The following is a 27,007-nucleotide window of genomic DNA, read 5'->3' as shown; positions in this document are numbered from 1 at the left end:
AGGCAGACCCAGTGTAACTACACCCAATCAAGGCCGGTAATCGATGCTTGACAGTGACATCATCAGTGATGATTGCCTTCGGAACATATGGTCAGTCGACAGACAGTGGCCAGGCGACCCAGGGCTCAAGGAATTAGGGCTTTCAGACCTTACAGAGGACAGTTATTGACAGGCAACATTGTCAGAGATTGAGATGGACCCGGACTGTAATTCGTTGGCACCAATGGTTATGAGGAGTTGACCTCCCATTGACCAATCAGATTCCACCTCTCGTATCAGGTGCATTTGCTTTAACAAAACACCGCATCGCCTAGTAGGGATGATGTGATCGAAAATAAAAATATATATTGTGTTAAAATGCATCTTACTTCGCGAACTGCATCATATCACGTGAGCATCTTGATTTAACATTTAAAGATTTGGAAAATATCTCATGACCCCGAGTTGGCAGTACACATGCTTTGCCAATCCAGCAATTGACCGAAATCTGCGCGGAGGTTTGTGAACTCTATGTCGATTTTGTTACGCAATTTTGATTGGACTATACAAAGACTCGTTAAATATAACTCCATAATTCCCACCTAGTTTGGGAAGGGTGGAAACTGGACTTTTATAGTCAGTTAACTCCCTTGCCTCTGAAACATTTTAACTAACATGAGTTCTGTTCATACCTGTTGGGTCCAAGTTACCATGGTTACCTGAAATACAAGTTTTTTTTGGTGGGCTTTATAACAATCTAGAGCTGGACTGGCAAGCTGATTACCAGGCATAATAACACACTGAATTACACGACCAAATGACAAAACTGAGTCAATCAAAATTATATGAATTGTTGTAGTTTTGTTTATTCAAACACTGCACAAAATGGCTGAACATGTAGCTGTCATTCCCCAGATGGCACAGGATGATGCATATTTGAGATGGATGGTATGATTAGTTGGTTGGTTTGTTGTTTAATGCCGCACTCAGCACTATTCCAGCTATATGACGGTAGTCTGTAAATAATCAAGTCTGGACCAGGCAATCCAGTGATTGACATCATGAGCATCGATCCACTCAATTGGGATATCAAGACATGCATCAACCAAGTCAGCGAGCCTGAACACCCGATCCCGTAAGTCGCCTTTTACGACAAGCATAGTCCCCTTTTATGGCAAGATTGGGTTGCTGAAGACCTATTCTACCCGGATCTTCACGGGATGGTATGAATCTCAACTGCAGCTGAATCATTCCCAGGTAACGATGTCAGAGTGTCACATTCAAGACATGGAACAACTTCAGCTTATATATACTACTCAAGTTTTGATAGGGATTGGGAATATCCAGGTAGAGTCTGAATATGGTGTCATACAAATAGTATATAAATGTGCAGCTTCATTTCAAGTACAAAGTTCAGTTCAATTATATTAGCGTTACACCACAGTGTGAAACAGCTTGTGTCCCTTAACAAATGGTGAGTAGTTTAATTCACTTCGATTCATCTGCGCCTGTCAGCATGGTCAGACAGTAAACACGACTTTCATATATGGACATCTTGCATGGACTTCATTGTTGTGCGGACATCTTGCATGGACTTCATTGTTGTGCAACGCTCCACACCGCAATATTCCAGCTATATTACTGTGGCCTGTAAAGAAGTGAGTCTGGACAAGACAAACCGGTGATTGATATTAGGAGCAACATCCCAAATCCATCAACCAAGCCAGAGCATTACCACCAAATCAACATAGTCGCCTCTTATGACAAGCATAGGTTGCTAGGGTCCAATTCTAATTCAAATTTCCCACAGAAAACAACAATGAGAAACAACATTTTGTCCAGCTGTAGAACTGCTTGTTTTACGCTTTCAGCAACACAATGTCAGCTATATCACTGCAGCATGCAAATAATGAGATTTGGCCAGGCAAACCAGTGGTTGATAGCATGATCGCCTTCCCGTTCCATCAGAGCAATATACACAAACCAACTGACTGATCCTGTCGACACAATCAACCAACTGAGAGATCCTGTCCCCACAACCAACTGACAAATCCTGCCACACAATCAACCAACTGACAGATCCTGCCCACACAATAAACCAACTGACATCCTGCCAACACAATCAACCAACTGACAGATCCTGCCCACACAAACAACCAACTGACAGATCCTGCCCACACAATCAACTGACAGATCCTGCCTACACAAGAACCAACTGACAGATCCTGCCCACACAATCAACCAACTGACATCCTGCCAACACAATCAACCAACTGACAGATCCTGCCCACACAAACAACCAACTGACAGATCCTGCCTACACAAGAACCAACTGACAGATCCTGCCCACACAATAAACCAACTGACATCCTGCCAACACAATCAACCAACTGACAGATCCTGCCCACACAAACAACCAACTGACAGATCCTGCCCACACAAACAACCAACTGACAGATCCTGCCCACACAATCAACTGACAGATCCTGCCCACACAAGAACCAACTGACAGATCCTGCCTACACAAGAACCAACTGACAGATCCTGCCTACACAAGAACCAACTGACAGATCCTGCCAACACAATCAACCAACTGACAGATCCTGCCCACACAAGAACCACTTCAGTCAAGGCATGCCGACAACATGGTTGAAGGGGATCGGCCTACACCTGGACAATCTGCTGAAGCTGTGGCAGTACGCTGCGCACTGTCTTCCCTCGGTGAGATACATCAGCTGCAGTCACTCAAACTTTCCGCATCAGTTTTATGATCAGAATATATCTTCATTGTAGACAACCATATTCCGTTTGTCTTTGTGACCAGATCCCTTCTGAGAATTGCTTGCAGCTGAAACAGTATGACATTTTATAAACTTATATAAGATAACTACAAGATAAATCGCAAAGAACAAAGAATAAACAAAGTGTGGTTTATTTCACAATAAAACATTTGCCATTTCTAGAGATTCAAACATGCGTGACTTGATGACATCGCATATTGGATGCCATTATTTTGGAGAGGGTAGTGTCTAGTGAGTTGATCCCCATAGATGTATCTGGGCAACCTGTATAAACGCAATGGCCAAACAATCGAATCCAAAAGCAGGAGGGATATGACAATCAGTATAGGAGTATAAGTTTTTGAATTGGTTTGATTTAATAACAAACAAGCTGAAAAATGAGAATTTCTCAAAAACGGTAAGACTGCAAAAAAGAAAGAAGAACTGTGCAAGACGCATGGTTGAGGGATGGGCGGACATGAATGTAGATGGCAGGGACTCTGAAACATTTTGTACTGTCTGTCGTAAATGAAACATGAAACTACGTAATTTAACAGGGCAAGTGAAAATATTGCTGGACTATTACAAAATATTATCTACTTGCCCTTGACTAATGCTGGTTTTATAGTGCTAGCTCACTGAGATACCATGACACAGTTAAACATGGATACCCCACTCAGACACAGTATGCTGACTCCGAGCTGACCAATGCCTTATGCCAACAGCCAGGCAGGGTAACAACAAGTACTATCTATTAACGTCTTTTGGTGCGACGAGGCCAGGAGATCAAATCACCGAAATTCTGCTCTCCATACAAATGATGCTGACACATCTCTTCAAAAAAGGGGTATTACGTATCAAAATGAATATGTATTGTCTTAAAGCATACATACAGACAAAGATGTCACCAGTGAAATTTTTTTTTCTTTCCTTGAAGAAACACCATATACAAATTCCTGCTTCAGGTGAAACACATCCATCCACAGTCAGTGAACACTGGTGATGACTTATGAAGAAAGTTTGATATAAATACAAATGCCTCCCTCCTCACAATTTTGATTTTTTCGGATGAAATTTTAATAAGTATTTTTAAGTTGGCCTAATTAAGCTTTTCTCTATGAACTTGATGAACTTGTATACTCACCTATCGTAGACCAGCCAGGCCCTGTCTGATCAGTGACGTTCTCAAATGTAGGTTGTCGTCTGGCCATGGACACTTTCAGCTGCACGTTGTCAATCATACTGCCATTCATCTGAAATGTGCAGGATTCAGTTCACGTTATGTTTCCTCAGTTTACATGCGCATGCACATTTTTGTTTAAAGCTCGTCAATGACGGCAGTCTGTAAATTTGTTTGTTTGTTTGTTTTTTATATAACACCGCACTCAGCAATATTCCAGCTACATGTATATGATGGCAGTTTGTAAATAATAATGTCTGGGGTGGGTAGACAATCCAGTGATTGATATCATGAGCATTGATGCACGCAATTGGGATAGGATGACATGCATCAACCAATTCACCAAGCCTGACCTCTTCCTTTCCTCTGCATCAGTACCTCTCAAGATCTGACAAACCCCGTGCCTCAGAGTTTACTGACCATTTCAACAATTAAGAATCAGATCATCGGGGCATAACACATGTATATCACATATGTGCCATGGATATAATGGATATATAATGGATATACATATCACATCGATCTTATTTTGATAAATGACTTAGATCCTGCTGAGATAAAAACTGCATCTTTCTCAAGTCGCTATTACATTTAATCATGATAAAACCAACTTATGAAATATCAAAATTAAAATGAAATTAAAATTGCTTTTCTGATATTTATTCCACTGCTCTAATGGTAAAAACATACCACATACGAGTCTCATCAGGCCATAACTGATAAGGGACATGAAGTACTAACATATAGTTACATGACGTCATAACATTTAGGAGAACTATGACGTCATAATAGTTCTCTTAGGCGCATATTCATGAATGAAATGTTGCTCTTTTTGAAACAATGTAGGTTCATGATCAAAATTTAGCTTATATAGCGGGAAAACTAATATGTTGCCGCTTCCACATGTATCTAAATGTTCACTGAGTGGAATCATGCGGTTGTGTGGCTGCTTTATTTCTGAACGGTGAAGATTCATTCTTCTTTTTAATTTAAGTTCTGTCTTTCCAATATACTTTTCATTGCATCCACTACAAACAATCAAGAAAATAACATTTCTAGTATCACAAGTCATATTTTGTTTTACAATAAATTTAATGTCCTTTGTAACTTGGACTGAACAGGCTTCAATTATATTGCTACAAGTAAGGCAACGTGTGTCACTGAACTTAGAAACCTGTGGAGTGATGATAACAGAATCAAATTTAGAACTTGTCACAATCTTTCTAAGATTTTTGGTTTGACTTTGGCTGTGGATAATTTTGTCAGATTTTTTTTTTCAAGTTGAGTCGCTTTGTAAACATAATAATAAATTGTTTTATAAGAAATTAAACAAAGGATTCAATTTTAAAGAATTTTTTTAAATAAGGAAATATACACAAAAATAGAAAGTAGTCCTCAGCATTATTCCAGGTGTATATATTTAGGGATGCCTCGTTTGATTGCCTACCTCAGTGATGGCCTGGTCTGCAGACTCCAGCTTCTCAAACGTCACAAACCCACAACTGTTGAAACAATAGTCTTGTTAATGATTAAAACTTAATAGAAATAATCAAAATTAATCGAATAACCAGCCAATGATATGATTGGGCGAGGCTAGAGACTGGAAAACATTCTGACCAATCAAATTACAGCTCTCACCAATAATCTGACGCTCATCAAACAATGACAACAGAAGGTAATGTGTTCATATTGAAAATCATAATCTGGTCCAAAATAAGATTCCACCTGATGATCAGCAGATCCTGGCTCAGTCATTACAAAACATGTTGTCTCCTGAACTTTTCCCTCACAGGAGCATTGTACCATACTGGACAAACAAAGTTAGGGACCATGAATATTTTTGTTATAATGAAAACAGTTTCAAATATTTTGAAAGTAAAATGATGTTTACATATAAACATATTTCATGATCCCTAATATTTTTTTTCAGTATATCTATAATGAGTCTTGTGATGAATAATGCTGGTACTTGTGTGTCACCAAATACGTTAAGTGCAATAATCGTGAACGTGATGTTAAACCCCAATCTAGATCACCTTACCTGCTTACTGGTAATGCCCATGAAAATACACAAAACAAGAAAACAAATTGGTCGGGTCTAAGAACATCAAGAATGTGTTAGGAGTTACAATATAAGTTATCATACGTCCATGTCAGAATGAAGAATGACCTTGATAAAAACTTAGTATCCTGCTGGGAGGGAAATAAAGTTCTCAGCAGGAGAATAAATTTCTTATACCCTGCCACAAGTAAGTCAGGCTGCACATGGAGTTCTGAGAAGCAGAACAAAACTCTCATACCCCGCCTTGAAGCAAAAAGATGCAAGTCAATGAAAGTCACGTGCCATAGCACAAGTTAACCTCAGCTCAAAAGAACAGCATTCATGTGTCATGTGTTAGGTTTTATACCCCGAGCCAGGGGACGAGGGACGCATAAATCCCCATGTACCTGAGTGATCCCGCTACAAGGAATTTATCTTACCCACATGTTTTAATATGACACTGTAAAAGAATCACAACAAATTCAAAATTGATAGAAAACAGCTGTTCGATTGAGCTACGTGCTATGTCACGTGAATGATTTTGGGTTCGATTCCCGGTTCGCCCTGATTATGTTTCTAGGTTTATCAGCACCATACCCTTGCTCGGGGGTTTCACCAAAGTGGTAAACGTCTGCATCACTTCAGGCTTTCCTCCCACATTAAGCTAACTCGCCGCGATATAACTGTAATACTGTTAAAAGCGGCGTTAAACCCAACTGACTCACTATGTCACATGACTTTCATTGACTCGGTGATACGGACCCTACTGACATGGTGATACTGCACTTAGACAACTGATCACATTGTCCCTCAATATGCTTTCTTTCTGACAACTAATGTGTGTAAATGATACATTTGTACAGAACAAGGTATAAGTTTATGAGTATTACAATGATATTTAATGATGCAGCTTTGTACATACTTCCTGTCTGTTTCCATGGTGATATTTACAACATTGCCAAAGTTTGATCCAGCCTTCCTCAGCAACTCTTCACTGATGCCATGGCCGTGGATATAGATTGTCCGGCCCTTCTTGGGCGGCTCCCTCTCCCGGTCCCGCCTCTCGTCACGCCGGTCATCCCGCGACTCTCGCCGCTCACGCTCAGGGTCACGTTCTCGTTCCCTCTCATACCCTGCAAGCATTCAGCATGTATGTTGCACGACAACCATTTCAGTAATGATTCAGCAGACATATTGCACGACAACCATTTCAGTGATAATTCAGCAGATATATTGCATGACAACCATTTCAGTGATAATTCAGTAGATATATTGCATGACAACCATTTCAGTGATAATTCAGCAGATATATTGCATGACAACCATTTCAGTGATAATTCAGCAGACATATTGCACGACAACCATTACAGTGATAATTCAGCAGATATATTGCATGACAACCATTCTGCAACAATTCAGCAGATATGTAATTGCACTGACAAACTACAAATGATAACCCAATCAAACACACAGTTTGGAAGAAGCCAAACGACCTGAGACGATTGACTCTTATTATGGTTAAAAAGCAATCCTTTTATCATTCTAATACTCACTGTTTCCGGTGCTGACAAAACTCTCATACAACCCTTTTACTTTAGGACGGGCGGTTGAAGTCTAAAAACAGAAACAATTTTCCTGATTAATCTGAGACACATGTTATATGTAGTCTTCATCATGTATACAGGATCGGGTTATCAGGTGGTTCATTGGTTGATGCATGTCATCGTATCCCAATTGCATGGATCAATGTTCCTGATATCAATCACTGGACTGTCTGGTCCGGACTCGATTATTTACAGACCGCCGTCATATAGCTGGAATATTGCTGAGTGCGGCGTTAAAAAAACAAATAAACATCCTTTTCTACACTTTTGATAGGGATAAGCTAATATGTCATTCTATTTAGATTTACACTTGACATGTTATGAGAATCTGTTTTTGTGTTTAGGGGCCACAGACGGCCCAATCGTCTAAGGCAGGGTTGTGTCCCTTGGGCACGCCAGAAACCTATGATTGTCGGTTCGAATCCAGGTTCGCCCCGATTATGTTTCTAGGTTTGTCAGCACCATACCCGTGCTCGTGGGTTTCACTGAGTGGTAAACGTCTGAGACCTGCATCACTTCTGTCTTTCCTCCCACATTAAGCTGACACGCCGTGATATAACTGGAATACTGTTAAAAACGGCGTTAAACCCAACTCACTCACTCACTCTGTCACCTTTAGTTTGATCCAGTTTGATGTTACAAAATGACTAAATGTACTACTCAAAGGGAATAGTGTCTATTCTTTAAATAGCAAAAAAACGCCACTGCTTCCATATTCCCGGGGAAAGCAATGTTCATGCAGTTCGGTTCTTACTCTATGTTCCCATCTTCCAATGGTAAGTGAGTTAACTGACAGTAAAAGTCCAGTTTCCACCCTTGCTGAACTAGACTGGAATCTCGTCGCTCGATGGTAGCGCCCCCAGTGGCTATTACAATCTATATCCCTTCTATGTTCCTCCTATTGACCAATCAGATTCCATATTTCATATCACTTCCATTTGCTTCAAACAAAATGGTGGCGCATAGTCAGACGATCTGATCGATAATCCAGACCCATATTTTAATAAAAAGGGTTGTACCTCGTGAAGTGTTTCAAATTACTTGAGCACCTAGATGAAAAACATGAAAAGATTTGCAAAGTATCTGTGAACCGCTGTGAACGTTGGCGGGTACATATGCCTTGCAAATCCTGCAGTGGCCCAAAATCTGCACATTGCTCACAAACCGAATGTCTAGTTCGTCAAAGATTTTGATTGGACTATGCAGAGACTCGTTAGTCCACCGGAATTCCAGCCTAGTTTTAAAGTCAGTTAACTCCCTTGCCTCTGGAAGATGCTATATTCCTTGCATGGAATTGACATGTGGAATTGTGCTATATTTGTAATCTTTTTGTGCCAAGTCCATGGGGGCTTACAGATTTGGGTCAAATTACTTAACTTGTGTGTTATCTTCTAGTTTTATATGAAATGTGTATACACATGATACACAAAGTCTCCGCATAAAACATATCAAGTGTATCTTTAATGCCGCGAAGTCCAGCTATTATATTGGGCTACACATGTTTGTTTTTTTCGTTACACAAGCCTGCCGCCTCTACTTAAAAGCAGCCAGTTTGAGAAATAAATTAAACATAAAAATATTTATTTTTATTATGTGTCCTACTAGTAATATAAACCCTCTTATACAATAACAAATGTTATATACATATATTCCATGTCTGCATCACTATCAGTGATTCAAGAGGCCACCTGCAGTTTTAACTCCACAGACAGCAGAATGACTTTCATATAAATCAATAAATGATTGACATATATTTTTATTTTTATTTATACGACCTTATCTGGAATAATTCCGTGAAACATAAATTTCGAACTGTGTGGCCTTAATAATTTCACTGCAATGATGAGATGGACATTTCATGTCTCCACTAGACCGACACTAAGATCGGTGTACGTGTTACTAGATTGCTCTACTATATCAGCCTACACTGGAAATGTAGCTAAGCAGGATGGGTAATGCATCAGTGCATATTTAACACTTTCTATCAAGCGTACCCCGTATTTCCAGCCAAGCTGCGTGCAATATGCCTATGTTTACATAAATATAAATGCACAATTAAAATACCCACCTAACACAACCTAACGACAAGTAACGAGTAACAAAGTGATCATCTAAAGAATGATATCCAATTAATGATAGGATCATAAATATTAATTATTCTGAAACAATTATCCTCAATATCATATAAGAGCATGCCAAGTTGGATCTTAAATCCAGGACAGTGTCTAAGCCTCCTGTTTTTGAATGATGAACATCTTGTATCGAACATTTACTGTGCAAGTGAAGCAGACTTTACAGTGACTTAATTTAACACTGGGAACCTACCTCTGGTTTTTCATCATCCTCAGAGTGTTGAGCTGCTGCTGAGAAAGGCTGGAAGCTAACTGATGAAGAAGGAGTTTTCTCCGGATCCTGCACAAAGAACATGAGGTGAGGTGAGGTGAGGTGAGGTGAGGTGAGAGATTAATGCACTTATATAGCGATGTGCTAACAAGTATAAACATGATAAAAGCTCACTTAACCTTTGTTTCAGGTGAGCTAACAAGTATAAACATGATAAAAGTTCTCTTAACCTTTTTTTCAGGTGAGCTAACAAGTATAAACATGATAAAAGGAAATATTCATCATAACAAGCAAACACCTTGTGATCCTTATTTTGATTCCTTGAAGTTTGAACAGTGAAACTTAGCAAATAATATATTCCAGGAAGAGATAAGCACAGTTCTGTGCAGGTGCTTTTTTACAAATAATCAACTAGCTTATCTATAAATGACAAGTGAGAAATGACTTTACCTTCAGTTTCTTCTCTAAGTATTTTGACCTTTTGAAGCCTGTTTTCTCTCTGTTATCAGATTCTATTTTTATCAACTGAAATAAAAAAACATATATTTGATATATGACCATGATGATTATATAACACACTGTACAAATCCTTAAGTCTTTGTTATTTGTTTAACATGTATAAGAGTATAAGTGTAATTTCTAAATCATCATGATTAGGACTGGGACGGGTAACTCAGGTACTTGGGTCGGACGGGTACTGAGTAGGGTACCCACAGAACAACCCAGACCCGTGGTTAGTCATGTGATATGTTATTTCATGACAAAAATTATCTAGAACTCTATGGTTAAATTATAAGTAGCTAATGTTCAAATTTCTTTCTGACTATGAACATATTCCTTCTTACTTTTTATATGAAATCATGAGCATTGATCTACGCAATTGGTATACGATGACATGCATCAACCAAGTCAGCGAGCCTGACCACCCGATCCCGTTAGTCACCTCTTATAACAAACATAGTCACCTCTTACGGCAAGCATGGGTTGCTGAAGGCCTATTCTAAGCTGGATCTTCACAGGTCAGTCAGCAAATGAAATAAGACTGTGTAAGCCAAGGCAGTCAAATGAGTCCTAATCTGTGCATGAAATGTTTATAAACCCAAACAAATGCCAATGATTAAAAGGCTATAGCTGTTGTTATATAAAGTTGCTGTTTAAGCAATGTCTTATGAGCACTTGTACATTCTATACCTATGGTAGAAGCAGTGACAAGACGATATTGTGAAGTACCAACCCCTTTCTGGACAAGTTTCTTTGCTTGAATCATAGCATCACCAGCTGACTCATGTGCTGAAAAGTATAAATACTATAAATTATGAAATTAATGCATAACCATATTAAGGGGAGCACCAAGCACCAAGCCATGGCAACAATGCAGTTTACCAGGCGCAGTCCGAGCTCTACCATCTGCTCAAATACAGCGCTATAGTGCGACCGCTATCTCGCCATACCGTTACCATGGCTCACGCTCCAGTGACTCTTGCTTCACGATCCAACACCCCTTTTCAGTCATACGGAAACTTACACATCTTTATGATCCAACACCCCTTTTGGGTCCTTGGGGTTAGCTGGCTTAGGGCAAGGGTTAGCCATAAATTCTTACCTTTCATAGCGTTAATCTTGTTGGTCTGTCATGTTGACATAAACAATGGCGGATGTGGTTTCAAGAAAAGATGAATGGGAGAGCAGTCCGTGAAGTCACACACATGCGCAATTCATTGTTTACTTAACATGGTTTGCTTAATTACCCATGCATGTTAATGGGGTGCTAATGGCCCTTAACCGAGGACTGATGACATGTGATAGCTCTCATGGATCAGTGGTAGAGTGTCAGCTAATTAAGGGAGCAAAGCACGTTCAAGCACCCACAGCGCTAATTGGATCTGGTATTTATATACAAATGGCTATGAATCTATGATTATTCTAATTGCACAGTGACATTTCCATGATTCTTGCACTTGTGGCATTAATTACGTCTTTGCACACATACGTCTCTTGGCTGCTTCTTTTTCTTTCACAGCCTGGGGCTCTGGTTTGGCGGTTTTCATCTGCTGTAAAGCCTTTTTCTGCAATACACAGGGTTAAGATATCATAAAAAGGTTACATGTAAATTTTGCAGAGACTGCTTAACCCAGACAAATGCTGGTACACAATCCATTTTATTGTAAACACAATGTCCAAATTTACTCAGATAGTGTATCAACTTTTTAGATGAAGAACCAGCTGAGAACAGAGAATAGGTTAGAGCCCTGCAAAGCTTTGTTACAGATAAGACATTTTCTATGTATACCTTTTTCTTGAGTTTCGCATATTTTAGTTTGAGCTGTTCCTCTTCTTCGGTCAGAGTTGCTGGAAAATGTAAATTAACCATTATTTTCAATTTCCAACGTTACCGTCTCGGTAAAACAGGAAACACTCTTCAAAGAAGGTAAATATGTTTACAGGGAGCATACATTGAATATCGTTTTGAATGACTATTTAAGAAAAAATGACACATATCTGAGAAAAGCATAAAACATTTCAAATAAAAATATATCTAGCTTTTGTACAAATAAATACACCCATATTTAGGAACATACTGAAATTAGTTGCAAAAGAAATACTTTAAAGATCATATTTTATTCTAGTATATTGACTGCTCCCTTACACTTCCGGATTTTGATTTCACGTGTATACCGGTATTGTTTGTTATGTTGAACTGTTTACGTTTTTTACAACCTTAGGGTAAGTCTCTTTTTTTTAATTAAGTTTAATCGAAACACAAAAATACATGTCTGATAGTATAGAAAATAGATTTCAAATTCGTTAAAATTATATAGAAATGAAAACAATATTTTGTCTCACTATCAGCCTGGTTTGTGACGAGCAGGCCATGTACGTAGGAAGGCTGCAAAGTCTTACTATACTGTTTACTGTAATTGACGACACTGTTTGACATCTGGAGCCTTATGGATATAAGTCTTTACTTGTTAACGATCCAGATTCACACATTTTGTGAAAGAAATATGTTTGAAACAACCATTACTGCAACAACTTGATTGTTGATAAAAATTAGTGGGTGAGTATGGTTTTACGCCGCTTTAGCAATATTCCAGCAATATCACGGCGTGGGACACCAGAAATGGGCTTCACACATTGTACCCATGTCGGGAATCGAACCCGGGCCTTCGGCGTGACGAGCGAACGCTTTAACCACTAGGCTACCCGACCGCCCGATTGTTGATATAAACATTAAACATGTGTAAATAGTTGTATGAAGGGAAACAATGTTCCAACTCTTTGCTGTCTAGCCGGCATCGTTTTAGTTAGCCCGCATAATCAAGTTGCACCCGACTCGCCTTAAATCCGACTCGCCTAAAAAATATATATAATATTTTGGTATGCGTTTGGCAAATATAACTTAGGTTAGCAGCTGGTTAGGCCCAATCATGCTAATGATCACAATTACTAGTATATTCATACACAAGTATGGAAATAATAAAAAAAAACCGTATCATACATAGAATTTTTCTTCTGTCATATTCACATCCTAAAAACATACATTAAAAGATCACTTAAGTCTTTACATACCTCATGGGTTCGTTATATCCATCAAATAATAAATCCATAATTCATATTCTGAAGAAAACACAACCAAATGACAACGTACGTTGCAGTTGCACCACCACATGTTCACTAAACTGGCATTTGTATTTCTTTCCAGTGTTTCGAAGAATTCTCACTTTTGATTGGTCAACGCAGATATAATGATAAAGTGACAGTAATCACGTGATGAACTCTGTTGAGTTTTCTCAGGTAATCAGGCTGCAGCTGTTCATTGTAGGGCCTACATGGCCTATAACCTTTGTCTTATATCATTCTTTGATATGCCGATAGGTGTCGCTTCACACAGCACAGCGAGAATAGCGCCAATCACACCAAGCAAAATTATAGTCCGTAATAAGCAAATTTTCATTCTGTGAAGAAAAGGCTGATCTATATTTTAATACTTTCAAAGTTGGAGCAGTGTTTCCCTTTAAGTTAATTGATTCCAGCATAATCATGATAATAATCACCTGAAACCGAATATAAGTATCCTCCAAAAACCCCTCCATCACATAACCCCTACAGTTATAACAACAAGCCTTAACTTATTAATTAAATAGAATTACCCCTGAACTAACACATCTTCCATCTGCAGCAACCCCTCCCAACAAAAAATACTTTCAAAGATAAGATGATTTAGCTACTTCTATTTAACATGATTTAAACAGAAAGCTTTTGTTTTCAGAAACAAGTTGATATATGAAGAAAAGGATAATGAAATTTGTAGTGAAAAGTGTTACAAATGGCAGTTGTCGTTTGGGTAAGATTGAGAACATTGGACCATCCAAGAAGACTGTGGAAACACCCACTTGTATGTTGTACACCAGGGGAGGTGAGTATAGATAGTATAGTTCCTGTCACAGCTGTGTCTGAGTCGGGTATTCATGTAAAACTGCAGCATGGTATCTCAGTGGGCTAGCACTATAAATCGGCATCAGTCCGGACAAGTATACACACAGACACACACACACACACACGCACGAACGTGCATGTACGTCGTTATATAAGTGCAATAATCTTGGACGCGACGCTGAACCCCATTTCACCTCACCTCACCTCACCCAACAGCTCTCTGCAATGTTCTCGATTTATCTTTCACGGTATGTATCGATGATGCGGGCAGTGCCTGAGAACCAAGACTATTATTTTTTTAGCCTTAATATGGTCAAGTCTTCAAGTACCCAGGAATCAGAACACGTATTGGTCTTTACACAATGTCTGATACTAACGTTACATAGTTAATGTCATCCGATACGGTAACCACATTGCAATACAGCGATCACAGAATATAATAATAACAGAAATTAAAATAAAAGGTGAAGCAACAGCCCCACCAATAACCTTCTTTCTTGTCCCAGTTAGAAGTTGTAGTTCAATGAACATGTCGAAATCCTGACAGTGAGCATGGTGAAACCCCGCCAATGAACATGGCAAAACCCTGACAGTTGACATGGCAAAACCCTGACAGTGAACATAGTGAAACCCTGACAGTGAACATGGTGAAATCCTGACAGTGAACATGGTGAAATCCTGACAGTGAACATGGTGAAATCCTGACAGTGAACCTGGTGAAACCCTGACAGTGAACATAGTGAAACCCTGACAGTGAACATAGTGAAACCCTGACAATGAACACAGTGAAACACTGACAATGAACACAGTGAAACCCTGACACAGTGAAACCCTGACAATGAACATGGTGAAACCCTGACAATGAACACAGTGAAACCCTGACAATGAACACAGTGAAACACTGACAATGAACACAGTGAAACCCTGACAATGAACATGGTGAAACCCTGACAGTGAACATGGTGAAATCTTGACAGTGAACATAGTGAAACCCTGACAGTGAACATTGTGAAATCCTGACAGTGAACATGGTGAAATCCTGACAGTTGACATGGTGAAACCCTGACAGTGAACCTGGTGAAACCCTGACAATGAACATGGTGAAACCCTGACAATGAACACAGTGAAGCCCTGACAATGAACATGGTGAAACCTGACAATGAACATGGTGAAACACTGACAATGAACATGGTATAGTCCTGACAATGAACATGGTGAAACACTGACAATGAACATGGTGAAACACCGACAATAGCACAGTGAAACCCTGACAACGAACATGGTGAAGCCCTGACAATGAACAGTTTCCACCTTTGGCGAACTAGGCTGGAATTATGGACTTATATTCTGGCTGTGCATAGTCCAAATCAACATCGACATCCAGTACGTAAACTCCAGTGCAGATTTCGGTTTGTTACAGCATTTCAAAGCATGTGTACTGCCAACTCGGTGTCCAGCGCAAAAATAACTCCATAATTACAGTCTAATTCGGCAAGGGTGGTAACTGGACTTTATAGTCTTTTAACTCCCTTGACTCAAGAAGATGAGCCCTAATGTGATGTTACTGTTACAGGCAGTGCTCCCCATCTAACCCGAGACATGCTACACAAGATACAGGATCTGCCGCCAGTTGCCAATATGGCTGTCAGCATGATGTAAGTACTTATTTTATTTATTCATATAATGGATGGAGTTATTGATGTGATGAACCAGTCCGATACACTTGGTAACTTGACCCTGTATATGTACAAATGAGGTCACCTGACATGAACTACTTTTATACAATGTCTTCTTGCTCAATAAATTTTTGAGGTCTCCAATAAGTAGGAGAGGGGATTCCCGAAGTGTGGGCCTCGTGAAGATGCAGGTTAAAATTGGTCTTCAGCAACCCAAGCTTGTCGTAAGTGGCGACTACTGGGATTGGGCGTGCACTGGTCAGGCTTGCTGACTTTCACTGGGTTAATATAACTTGTAGCAGAGTCACTCGTGGTACAAGGAGTTTTATGCATCCTGCATTAGGTTTCATGCCACGATCCGGAGGCGAGTGGTATAAAACCTAGCGAGGGACGCATAAAACGTATGTACCCCAAGTGATTCTGCTACAACAAATTTATCTTATCAATATGGTTTCATATGACATTGTAAAAGAATTAAAAACAAACTCAAAATTGATAGAAAACAGCTGTTCGATTGAGAGGAGGTTAGCTTCTGCTGTCACATGATTTTCATTGACTCGTAAAAAAGCGTGTGGTTTTTGCTTCGAAGGAGGTATAAGGGATTTATTATACCTATCAGAAATCCATGTTTCCTGTATTGTTCATGGCGGGGTATAACGGATTTATCATCCCCTGAGAAATTTATTTCCCTTCATACATTGTATTTTATCAAGTAGATCTCCTCCATGTGAGATAAGCATGATAAAGTTGTGAAGATCCGGGGTAGAAAAGGTCTTCAGCAACCCATGCTTGCCGTAAATGGTGACTATGCTTGTCGTAAGAGGCGACTTCATCACAAAGGGTGATTACTTGCTTGATAAAGAAGTTGTTCTTCCATATATCTTGTCCCTACTTAATTCTGAGGATACCTTCACATTAACAACACTGGTCCGAGCCAGCTGGCTGGCGCTAATCTCCATCCCTGCCTCCAGTGGAAAAAGATTTCAAAATTACTTTTCAAACATTAAATACTGATAGACATAAACCACCTTCTGATTCCAGCGCTGAGCACTATGAAGCACTTCAGGAATACGGTCAAGGGATGGCCAAGTTTTCAGCTATGCAGGTAAAGTTGTGTACAAGGTGACACCTTTGGTTAAGTAATCATACTTATGGAGCTCCAGATAAGCTGCGTATCTGCGTAAAATACGCATCAGAAATGCAGAAATATGCAGTAAAATAAAATCCAAGCATATCAAATATGCAACGAACATTACAGATACGCTACAAAAATAAACTTGTGTGTATCATCAAAATATTGTGAAGTAACCCCGCGTATTTGATAAGCAAATCCGCAACTTACTTTGAAATTATAAACGGGCATTCCGTCATCCTTACATCATGATCATTTGCCATCACACTTTCTTGTGGAAGTATCGTGGTATTTTTGAGTCCTATAAAGCTCTTAAACCCACACGACACCAATATGCAGGGACTAGATGAATGGTGTTTTTAAATATTTAACTTAGATACCCACATGTGTAAAAACTAGTGGGTAACAGAAATTTGAATACCCAGATAGAATTACTGATACCCAATGATTTTAAAATGCATGGGTAAAATACCCACAGCACCAAAAGCTTATCTTGAGCTCTGATACTTATCAAGTTTTTGAATGGCATTTAGAAGTGATACACATAAGGAAGAGAATTTATGGATGTCAACTTCTTTATTTTGAGGAACACAAGGTTTCGGAGTATATAAATACTCTTTCCTCAGGTGAAATTCATTCCGTACAGTTAAGTTTGTGATGTCAGTAGGGCTGGGACAGGTAACTCAGGTACCTGGGTCGGGTGGGTCCTGAGTAGGACCCAGGTACCCACAGGACTACTTGGACTACAGGACCCTTGGTTAGTCACATGATTTATTGTTTAATGACCAAAATTATCTAGAACTCTTTGGTTACAATACAAGTCACTAATGTTCGCATTTCTTTCTGACTGTGCAGCCATTCCTTCTGATCTCTCATATGGTTGAATAAAGGTTTAACTTAATTCAACTTCAGTGTATGAATGACCAGATTGTTTAATGCATGTATCTTAATATGTTTTGCCAGGGCTATGCTAAAAATGTTCAAATTCTGACATCTCCTGAGACCTACAGTGGGTACCCGCGTAGTGTCGGGTAATAGTGGGGGTGGGTACCTGGGTAGTATATTTGGACTCGTCCCAGCCCTAGATGTCAGATATTTAAGTTGTCATGGAATTACCTGAACACTGGTGAACTGGGATACAGACTGAGATACAAAACAGAATGGGTCAATCAAACATGCGTAAATGAGCATATGTCTTTGGGTTTTCATTAATAAATAATAACAATCTCCCAATATTTTTCAGTATAAAATTCCAGTCCTTCTTATTACAATCCTGACATTACGCCATAATAAATTATCAGATTTTCTTATAAAATATATATGAAAAATAAAATGGCCCTGTCTACATGGTCTAACATATTAATAATATTTTGCTGAAAATAACTAGTAATTATATATTGTGGTCTTAAAACCCTTAAAAGTTAGTCATGTTAACTTGGAACATCTTCCAGAGGCAAGGTAGTAAACTATGAAAGCCCAGTTACCACCCTTGCCAAACTAGGCTGGAATTTCGTGGCTCATAATGAAATTGGTCTTACATAGCAAAGTGCATTATATCTCTTGAGCATCTTGATTAAAAGCATGAAAAGATTTGGAAAATATCTGTTGGTGCCAAGTTGACTGAACACATGATGTCTGTTTCGTTACACAATTTTGATTGGACTATGCATAGACTTGTTAGTCCAGCCAACATATTACCGGTACTCCATTATTCCAGTCTAGTTCGGTGAGGTTGAAAACTGGACTTTTATGGTCGGTTAACTCCCTTGCCTCAAGAAGATGATCTGTAAGTCATTTATCCCTGTGGGGATTCAAGATTACAATATGTCTCCAACAACCGATACCGGTCGCGAGAGGAAGGATTGGGTGGTCAGACTCGGTGACTTGTATGTCATCATATCCCAACGATTATTTACAGACCGTCATCATACAGCTTGAACGTTGATGAGTGCAGCATTAAACAAGAATCAAACAAACAACTTATGTCATCTTGGTTTCTTTCAGGAGTTCCTGGTCTACACGTCCCTGCATGACACACACGTGGAGATTCCTTCAGGGTACAACGAGAAGAGTGGGAGCGCAGTGTGGACTAAAGGTGGCAAGATGAAGGTAAGTGCAGGCAGCACTGACATGTACATTACTACCTCCGGGACTTGGGTTGAATGCTGCTTTCTCTCATAGTATATAGTGATGTTAGTGGTGTGCAGAGTTGTGTCCCTTGGGCATGCCAGGAACCTATGATTGTGGGTTCGAATCCCCCCAATTATGTTTCCAGGTTTGTCAGCAGGTGTGGTTGACATTTATGACCTGCATCACTGGCCTTCCTCCCACATCAAGCTGACACTCTGGGATATAACTTGAATTCTGTTGAATGTGGCGTTAAAATAAACTCACTCATAGTATTCGAGAAAACATCAATTAATAAACTCTGTGATGAAGTATACTACAAAGAAGTTAAAGAACACCCAATTCTTTCATGTTATTATCATTGATCTGTCATGGCAAGACAGATTAACTAGAGTATTGTATCAGGGGAGGTAACTTGTGTTACCATACATGTATGGTCAGTGTAAGGGGGATAACTTTAAGAGGATGTAGAATGAAAATGGCTGACAAAGGGGATGCGTTGCTAGGTAAGCGGTTGCACAATAAGAAATGAATGAAGAAGAGGGCAGTTTAACAATTAAGACAGATGTATTTGTGAGGTAATGGAATAATGATGATAATAATAGGCTGTTTATATTGCGTATATTTCCACACCACTCAGGGGCATGCCCAAAGCGCTATTACCCTGGTCACTTGTTCAGAGTACACTCAAGAATCATTCTCAGCTCCCTGGAGAGTATACCACCTAAGCTGCCTGTTAGGCACTAGAAGGTTAACAGATACATTGCCACCTCATCCTACCAGGTACCCATTCACTGCTGGGTGAACAAACGCACATTTTGAACAAAGTCACTTGCCCACGGAGACATCACATGTGTTACTGTGCTTCAGTATGGGGCAGGACCGAAGCCCTAGAAACTCTCAGGTGCCAAGCTGCCAAACACAGTTACCTTTCCAAGGAATCATCGGCAACTTAACTTCACCTGATTTTCGACCTGTGCACTTTGCACAGACCACATGTAGCAGCGACTTGCATATGTTCTCTGGGAAAGTTCTATGAAGTTTATGAAACAATTAGGTGTTCTCTAACTTCTTTTGAGTAGTATATTTTAAATAACAGCTTAAGAAATTATCATGCTGTTCTCCTTGTACATGTTGTTTTACACCTGTGAAGATGCGGGCTAGATCCGGGGTCTTCAGCAACCCATGTCTGCCATAAGAGGCAACTATGCTTGTCAGAAGAGGCAACTAACGGGATCAGTTGGACAGGTTTGGTGACTTGGTTGATGCATGTCATCGTATACCAAATGCATAGATTGATGCTCAGGATGTCAATCACTGGATTGTCTGGTCCAGATTTGATTATTTACAGACCACCATCATATAGCTGGAATATTGCTGTGTGCATTAAACAACAAACAAACAAACATCAAAAACCATTAATCAGTTATCATGATTAATCATGTTATGTATGTTAATATCCAATCTACCACATCTGTCACAATAAGGTAGAGAAATAATGTAACGAGTGACACATGTTTCAGGTCGATGTGGATCTCTATATAAAGATACAGTCAGCGGTCCAGCCAGACTGGTGTCAGGCTCTTAGTGATCATGATACAAACGCCGAGTCGTCACGGAAACGGGCGGTGAAATCCGTAGACAGAACATTATCCTTCCTCGATCAAATTTTAGAACAACAGTCCAAGTCTGAGGTTAGTTTGTGTAATCACATTAGTTGCAACGAGATCATGTAGAGATTAGTCGAATATAGTCTTTTTCTCACTGACTCAGTATTCTCACTGTAACATATGTTATCAACTGATCTCGAGGGGTATGCTATAAGTTGTAGCAGGATCACGAGGGGTACATGGGGTTTTAGAAAACAGCTGTTCGATTGAGCTGAGATTAACTTGTGCTATGACTTTCATTGACTCGGAAAAAGCGTGTGGCTTTTTGCTTTGAAGCAGGGTATAAGGGATTTATTCTGCCTCTTAGAATCCACGTGCAGCCTGACTTGCTCATGGCAGGGTATAAGGGATTTATTCCCCCACTGAGAAATTTATTATCTTCCAAAATGGGTTAGACAGTATTTTATCAAGATCATGTGGACCAATCAGATCTCATCATTCTGACATGGAGGTATGATGTTGATGTTATTGTTTAGTGCTTAGGTATTAAACTCAAATGATCACATTAAATTTTTTACTTATCCTTCATTACTCCTGAATGCATCTACTGCGTATCTTACGACAAAGAAGACAGTGAATATAGGAGATAAACGTAATGCAATTACAAAATGGCGGAAAACAACGAGCCACGTGGAAGAAAATATCTTTTCACTTGGAAAACATACATATTATTACACAAATGCGATCATAATAATAAGTTAGTGTATACCTCACCTGTCGCAGATGAAAATCAACGTGAAAGCATAGCGCAAAACACAAAAAATAAAAACAAAAGTTGAGGTCCAAAACAGGGCACAACATGTCTGTTTGGCAACACGTGACTGTAAGTGAAAACAACCTCTTTACTTCATCAAGGACCATCGCTAGGTGCACACAAACTTTGTCTTCTTTGTCAAAAGGATAAGTATACAAATGTAAAAAATATTTAGATTTTACTAATTTTAACATTTTGGTCTAGGGATTGGCATTCACATTAATTTGGTGACGCATAAATTTAATTATTTACATTACATGGCAACGAACATCATGTAAATTAGTGCCACATTTATGTATTTGCAGAGGCTGAAGAACACTGAGGTGTTTGGGGTGGTTGAGGGAGGCTGGAATGGTGGTGAGAGAGAGCGGTCAGCGAAGGAGACTGCGGCCAGGAAGGTTGCAGGTCAGTGTGAACAACAGCTGATTGGTCACTGAGCCGGTAGTAGTCAGGCCAGTCTGTCAGGGAGTTTGTTGATGGACAAAGCAGAAATAAACTGCTAACATGTGGAGTGATGTTTACATGTTGGGTTGATGTTTTAGAAGTTTGTTACCAGTTTCACCCCTGCTGTCTTCTTCTCCACAGGTTTCGTAATTGAAGGATTTCACAGCCTCGGGCCTTCATCAGAAACTTTCAAGATGTCCGACATTGAAGAACTATTACAGAAAACACTGGTATTCAAGTTTTGTTTCTCAAAGACTGTCCAAAATTTCTTTATCAAGGTTACACAAATACTAGTCTAGCCATGAACTAGTGCCATTTGGAATTTTTTTAAATATTTATTTTTCTGGTTTCCATGGAGCATAATTCAAAGACAGTTCAATATTTCTGGATCAAATTTGGCAGATATATCAGTCTAGCCAAGAGATGGTGCCTCTTGCTATTTAAGAATTTTGGATTTTTCTTGTTTTCATGACAATGGACCAAGAACCATTTGTATTTCCTAATTAATCAATCAAGTGGCCAATTGCACACTCTCATGTTTTGGAATTTTTTATCTTTGTATTTTTTTATAATTTCATCAAAGCAAATGAGCGCCATAACAGGTATTGAAGGAATAATTGTGTTCTTTGTGGGTTTCCTTTTGTTTTGGCTCTGGAACCCATGCATCCTTCATTAAGATTGGGTTTAGGGTTTGGCTGAAGGGACCTCTTGGGGTCGTAACTATGGTTACATGTCAACACCACATGGTGCCTATCAAGACCCTGAAACTATCAACATGTACCCTGGGACATTCCGAGGAATGTAAATGTACCCAGTATATTTACTTTGTTACGTATCCTGGGTCCACCACAGCCCACGCCACTTGACATAGAATCACGAAATATCGCAGTTATTTCTAACGAAAATAGCTAAGGAATAAGGAATATTAACTATAGAAGTGACGTAAATTGCAAAGTGCGCTCTTCAAGATTTATCCATTTTGCTAGCGATACACATCACCAAGTTTTGATCACGTGGTTACAATCCAGGTAAGGATCGGCAGTCATGTGACTGCATGTGGTTATATTTAGCAGTGCATGCATCGTGAATTAGGTCAAAAGATGTTATGACTAAAGAGTGCAATAGTAAATCTAAAGTTACCCCCCTTGACAGAACCATCTCCCAGAAGATAAACCAAGGCTCATGCAGTCAATATGGCCGCCGGATGAAGTTCTTCGTGCAATACAAATTGGCATTGATGTTTTTGATAGCTGGTAAGTTATGTCTAGTGGCTAAAGCGTTCGATCGTCACACAGATGACCCGGGTTTCACTCACTCACTCACTCACTCACTCACTCACTCACTCACTCACTCACTCACTCACTCACTCACTCACTCACTCACTCACTCACTCACTCACTCGAGTACCACACATGATCTGACTGAAGTGAGGCCTGTGTTTACAGTGATGATCTTGATTGTCTATCATTGTAGCAGTGATTGGTGCTCATACCATCAACCACTGGTTTGCCTGGCCCAGACTAGATTATCTACAGACAGCCATGAGTGTATTGCCGACTGTAGGCTCTGACAACAATTTATCAGTCCTGTGATCCATGGCTGCCTACATCTTATCACATCACGACCAGACAGACTAGTGGTTGATAGCAAGAGCAACAATCAGCGCCTTCAGGGCAAGATGACATTCAACCAGGTCACACATTGTATCTGACCAGTGAAGGTCTGGGTTGGAATTAATCTTCAACAACCCGTGCTTGTCGTAAGAGGCGACTAACAGGATCGGATGGTCAAGCTCCCTGCTTTGGTTGATGCATATCAGTGTATACTAATTACATGACCACCATCAATACTGCAATAGCTGCAATACTGCTGTGTGTGGCGTTAAACAACAAACAAACAAACCAATATCACTCCTGTATTTAAGTTCAGCGGTAGATTGCTGTAACAAATTAGTTTACTGACCTACTTTACAAACTTTAAGCTCATTGCATTAATTCTAAGCATATGCATTATGAATGTATTGGCAACAACGATCAATCATACGTGAAAGGAACAATATTGTTGTATATCCTTAATATATACTACACAAAAGAAGTTAAAGAAAACCCATTTGTTCATGTGACTATAGTTAATCTGTCATGGCTGGTGGGTATTGCAACACACAGCCTTCCTTTTAAGGGTGTTCTTCAACGTGGTTGAGTGGTATGAATGTTTATGTTCTCTGTGGCAGCTACCCCTACACCGTGACGGAGCGTGGAGGAGCATTGGTCTTCCAGTACGACCACCACCAACCAGTGCATCCCGAGTCTAGGGGCGACACTGTCACAAGTACTGGATATGAGATCTCCTTGAAAGACAAAGTGTAAGATCTTGTGAATATTTGACAAGATAACAATACCTAGTTTACTTTCATGATTTCAATGTAGAAACTTACTTTCATGATTTCACTGTAGAAACTTTTATGATTTCACTGTAGAAACTTACTTTCATGATTTCACTGTAGAAACTTACTTTCATGATTTCACTGAATTTGTGTCACTTTTACTTTTTCAATGTTTGGATGTATACCAAAAGATGTTTATGGATAGTACTTGTTGTTACCCTGCCTGGCACTCGGCATATATTACGGGGTTAAAACAAGGACTGGTCAGTTCGGAGTCAGTATACTGTGTCTGAGTGGGGTATTCATGTTAAACTGCGGCATGGTATCTCTGTGGGCTAGCACTACAAAATTGACACTAGTCTGGGCTACAAGCAGCCACACACACGCACGCACACATTCATGTCGCTAAGTGTAATAAACATGGACACGACGTTAAACCCCATTTCACCACCATCTTGTTTCAGAATTTCTGTAAAACTTTTCACATCAAGTTTCTATTGAAGATTAATGCAGAATGGTGCACATGCATTGTTTCAGTTACCATGACGACTTCTCACCGCTACTGAAGGGCTGTGCCTGCTATACATGTCAGAAGTTCACCAGATCATACATCAACCATCTTCTCAACACCTCGGAGCTGCTGGCCGGCGTCTTGTTAATGATGTGAGTGTGTGGAGTGCTGTTTTTGGTGTGAGAGTCTCAAATCATCAACGTTGGACTCAACCCATGGGGCCTGACTCATCTTCTCTCTTACCCGCTGTCATGTACCGGGGGGTGGGGTAGCCTAGTGGTTTAAGCGTTTGCTAGTCACGACGAAGGCCTGGTTCGATTTCCCTCGTGGGCAAAATATGTGAAGCCCATTTCTGGTGTCCCCCAACGTGATATTGCTGGAATATTGCTAAAAGCGGCATAAAACCATACTCACTCACTCTCTCTCCAACTTTTGTCATGGTAGACTGTACATAAACATACTGTTTTCCATGTTATGTTACCCGAACATGTAACAGCGCTAGTCATAACATTGAAACATCAAGCTGCCTGTTCTGTTTCAAATTCGATTTTAAAGGGCAAATAAAGCGAAAAAAATGATTGCTATTTTTTTGCGAATCCCCTGAGTAAACAACTGACGCCATCTTTAGTATTGTTACTAAGGTGACCTAAGTTGTGGACACGGTAATCAAATGGGTGAGCAGACAGAAGAAAGACCATGTATTACAGAAGCAGGCAGACTGGATGTCGGCCCGATCATTATGATCATTGAAATTGTGCAGCGCGTCAAACACCGGGAACCTGTTTTAGCCTCCATTAGGGGAATTCTTCATTTGGGGGATGATCTTGTGTCATTTTATATCGTCTGTTTTATGTATTTAATTTTTTTTTTTTGGTCAAGCAATTGTGATTAAGTATGCCCTAAAGAATTTTAAAAAATCTGTAGAGTTGCTATGTTGACTTGACTTACCTTTAACGCCATCAAATCTGCAGGCAACATACAGGTAGCTCTTCTGTCAAACATACATTGTGTGTATTGCCTAACTCAAATCAGCCCAGACACATGATGGATTAGCAGAACAAGGCTGTTGTTAAATTTTAGTACAGTACATGTTTGTTCAAGGCCTTTTTATCATCTTGTTTCAGCCACAACTTCCACCACTACTTCCAGTTCTTCAAGACAATCAGGCAGAGTCTGGAGGAAGGAATGTTTGAATCTCTGAAAGTTCTCATCCTCCAACAGAAGAGATAATATCTACTGCAAATTATCAATAAATTTTATGTCTGTTTGTCTCCATATTGTGTATTATCAAGTAGATGCATTATCACGACCCTGTGGGTAAGAATTGGCCCCTGCAACCTATGCTAATCATAAGAGGCGACTTACTGGATCAGGTTGACAGGCTCGGTGATTTGGTAGATGTCATGGATTGTTGCTCACAATATCAATCACTGCATTATCTGGTCCATAACAGGCGACTGAAGAGATCGGGTGGTCAGGCTCACTGACTTGGTTGATGCATGTCCTTGTATCCTAATTGTGTAGATCAGTGCTCATGATATCACTCACTGGATTGTGTGCGTGCGTGCGTGCGTGCATGCGCTTGCACTAGTCCGGACTGATGCCGATTTATAGTGCTAGCACACTGAGATATCATGCCGCAGTTTAACTTGGATATCCAACTCCGACACAGTATACTGACTCCGAGCCGACCAGTCCTTGTTTTAGCCCCTTTATGCTGAGCGCCAGACAGGGTAACAATAAGTACCATCTTTTAACGTCTTTTGGTATGACGCGGCCAGGGATCAAACCCCGGACCTTCCTCTCTCCAGGCGGACACTCCTCCACTAGACCACTCATATAGTTGGAATGTTGCTGATTGCAGCATTAAAGAAACGTCATCACAGGCCATGTAGCTTGGTCCGAGCTGTTTGTGGTGCCACAGCACTGTAGCTTCAATGTTCAAT

At 39.8% G+C, this 27,007-nt stretch overlaps 2 protein-coding genes across 2 annotated transcripts; one reads left to right on the top strand and one right to left on the bottom strand.

Moving 5' to 3' along the window:
- Positions 1 to 857: 857 nt before the first annotated feature.
- LOC139473011 (negative elongation factor E-like) lies at positions 858 to 12,333 on the bottom strand. Its single transcript, XM_071255512.1, has 10 exons — positions 12,218 to 12,333; positions 11,918 to 11,993; positions 11,162 to 11,217; positions 10,378 to 10,452; positions 9,910 to 9,996; positions 7,534 to 7,594; positions 6,903 to 7,113; positions 5,387 to 5,441; positions 3,904 to 4,012; positions 858 to 2,827 (listed from the first exon to the last, which is right to left on the bottom strand). The coding sequence occupies exons 1-10, from the start codon at positions 12,296 to 12,298 to the stop codon at positions 2,751 to 2,753; spliced, it is 888 nt and encodes a 295-aa protein (XP_071111613.1). The 5' UTR covers positions 12,299 to 12,333; the 3' UTR covers positions 858 to 2,750.
- Positions 12,334 to 12,578: 245 nt separating this feature from the next.
- Positions 12,579 to 26,291, top strand: LOC139473062 (queuine tRNA-ribosyltransferase accessory subunit 2-like). Its single transcript, XM_071255572.1, has 12 exons — positions 12,579 to 12,651; positions 14,198 to 14,344; positions 15,938 to 16,019; positions 17,082 to 17,145; positions 19,177 to 19,281; positions 20,823 to 20,993; positions 22,029 to 22,128; positions 22,309 to 22,397; positions 23,320 to 23,420; positions 24,398 to 24,529; positions 25,088 to 25,213; positions 26,186 to 26,291. Exons 2-12 carry the CDS (start codon positions 14,212 to 14,214, stop codon positions 26,289 to 26,291), a joined length of 1,209 nt encoding a protein of 402 aa, XP_071111673.1. The 5' UTR covers positions 12,579 to 12,651; positions 14,198 to 14,211.
- The last annotated feature ends 716 nt before the right edge of the window (positions 26,292 to 27,007 follow it).

Source organism: Haliotis cracherodii, unplaced genomic scaffold (genome assembly GCF_022045235.1).
Source record: "Haliotis cracherodii isolate W230 unplaced genomic scaffold, xgHalCrac1.p SCAF_26, whole genome shotgun sequence".
Classification (NCBI taxonomy): domain Eukaryota; kingdom Metazoa; phylum Mollusca; class Gastropoda; order Lepetellida; family Haliotidae; genus Haliotis; species Haliotis cracherodii.
The sequence above is the reverse complement of the archived record's forward strand: the minus strand, read 5'-3'. Positions and strand labels throughout refer to the sequence as shown.